Raw genomic sequence first — 2,187 nt, forward strand, 5'->3', positions numbered from 1 at the left:
AAGAGCTTATGATGTGTAATGGAGGACATGCTACATATTTAAATAAACAGAGAGTAGATGGAAGATACCCACAGAGGGAGAAAATACTACCAGTTTGGGGGATTAGGAAAGGCATCCTGCAGAAGGCAACATTTGAGCTGTCTTAAAGGAAGCCAGGGATTTTAAGAGACAGAGGTGTGGAGAATATTTCAGGTACAGGGGGGAATGAAAAGTCACAAGAATGGGAGATGGAGCATTGTCTGTGAGAAAAAGCAAGCAGTCCAGTGTGGATGGATCAAAGAATACAATACTGGAAAAATAGGAAAGGGTCAGATTGTGGCTCTAAATAACAAAGGACTTATATTTGATCCTTGAGATGATATGGAACCACTGGAATTTAACGAGTATAGGAGCAACATAGGCAGATTTAACCTTTAGGAAAATCACTTTGACCACTAAGTGGAAGATGAATTGGAGAGGGTAAAGAATTGAAGCAAGACTAATTGAAAGGTTATTGTAATAGGTCCTCTTATTACTGATGGATTCAAAGGATTTTTTAAATCAAACCTTCAAAGAAAAAATTAGTACAAATTTTTTACAGATTATTTTTAAAACTGAAAAAGAAAGAGCCCTTCCACATTTCTTTAGTAAGGCAATAGCTAAACTAGGGAATAACAAGATAGGAAGAACCAACACCATTAATGAGTATTGATTCAAATTTAAAAAATAAAATCCTAAGGGGCAGCTGGGTGGTGCAGTGGATAGAGCACCGTCCCTGAAGTCAGGAGGACCTGAGTTCAAATCCAGCCTCAGACCAAACACTTAACAGTTACTAGCTGTGTGACCCTGGGCAAGTCACTCAACCCCAATTGCCTAAAATAAAATAAAATCCTATCAAATAGAATATAGTGATTTATTTAAGATATCAAGACTGAGCTGGATGGTACAACATTAGTAAAACAATAAACATGATCAAAATAAAAACAAAAACATCTAAAACCACATGATTATCTCAACATATATAGAAAAAAATAACACTGATTTACACTAAAATCCCTGCAAGTATAGGCACATAGGATACTTTTCTTAATATCATATAAAAGTATGCATCTAAAACCAAAAACAAGAATTATGTGTGATAGAGATACACCAGAAACTTTTTCTTTTTTGGGGGGGCAACTGGGGTTAAGTGACAAACTAAAGTACAAGTGACTTGTCCAAGGTCACATAGCTAGAAAGTGTCTGAGGCCAGGTTTGAACTCAGGAAGATGAGTCTTACCTATATCAGTTACCTTTTCCTAATAAATACAGGAATAAAGCCAGGATTCCCTTTCTCTCTACTATTGTTTGATACAGTTTTGAAAATGTGGGCAATGGACAGTTCGGAGCTACCACCCTGGAGATCTGACTTACTGGTGAGCCTCACCCATCACTGCTTAATCTGCAAAAATGTCTGACAAACCAGATACACCTGAGATTCAGAAATTCGATAAGTCTAAATTGAAGAAGACAGAAGCACAAGAGAAAAATCCACTGCCTTCAAAAGAAATGATTGAAAAGGAGAAGTGGGGCGAATCGTAATGAAATCTGCCCTGCCAATATGCATTGTACATTCCACAAGCATTGCCTTCTTAATTTTATTTCTTTTAGCTGTTTAACTTTTTAAGATGCACAGAGGTTGGATGAAGTTTAAATGACTGTGCTGCCCCTTTCAACATCAAAAGAATAAAGAACTACTGACACTGAATTGAATGAAGGCCAAGCCGGCTGTCTCTTTCCATCTGCCTGTCCTGGCTAGTTTGGGTCCTGGTGGCATTAGAAAGAATTTTTTTTTTTAAAAGAGCTTGCATGTCGGTGAATAGAAGAACCCGGGTGGGACTACAGTAAATCTAGTTAACAATAAAATGCAAAGCTGTACCAATGTCCTGGCAAGCTGTAAAATGCAGTTAATCAGAGTGCCATTTTTTTTGTTCAAATGATTTTAATTATTGGAATGCACAATTTTTTTAATATGCAAATAAAAAGTTTTAAAACCAGGAAAAAAAAAGAAATGTGGGCAATTGTCATAATCCAAAAGAAAGAAATTAAAATTATTAAAAACAGGTAAAGAGAAAATAAAACTAACATAAGGAAGGAATCAGCAATGATACTAACTGAGGCAATCAAAATTATAGCAACTGAGAGCCCTGGGAAGAATAAAAAAGGTTG

The 2,187-nt window shown here is 36.2% G+C and overlaps 1 protein-coding gene across 1 annotated transcript; it reads left to right on the top strand.

Annotated features, from left to right (window-relative positions):
- Positions 1-1,383: 1,383 nt before the first annotated feature.
- On the top strand, positions 1,384-1,790 carry LOC110194453 (thymosin beta-4-like). Its single transcript, XM_078155717.1, has one exon. It carries the CDS (start codon positions 1,429-1,431, stop codon positions 1,558-1,560), a length of 132 nt encoding a protein of 43 aa, XP_078011843.1. The 5' UTR covers positions 1,384-1,428; the 3' UTR covers positions 1,561-1,790.
- The last annotated feature ends 397 nt before the right edge of the window (positions 1,791-2,187 follow it).

Source organism: Phascolarctos cinereus, unplaced genomic scaffold, assembly GCF_003287225.1.
Source record: "Phascolarctos cinereus isolate Bilbo 61053 unplaced genomic scaffold, phaCin_HiC Scaffold_5;HRSCAF=322, whole genome shotgun sequence".
Taxonomy (NCBI): domain Eukaryota; kingdom Metazoa; phylum Chordata; class Mammalia; order Diprotodontia; family Phascolarctidae; genus Phascolarctos; species Phascolarctos cinereus.

Coding starts and splice junctions, on each gene's coding strand:
- LOC110194453 (XM_078155717.1), top strand. CDS start 1,429: ATGTCTGACAAACCAGATACACCTGAGATTCAGAAATTCGATAAGTCT.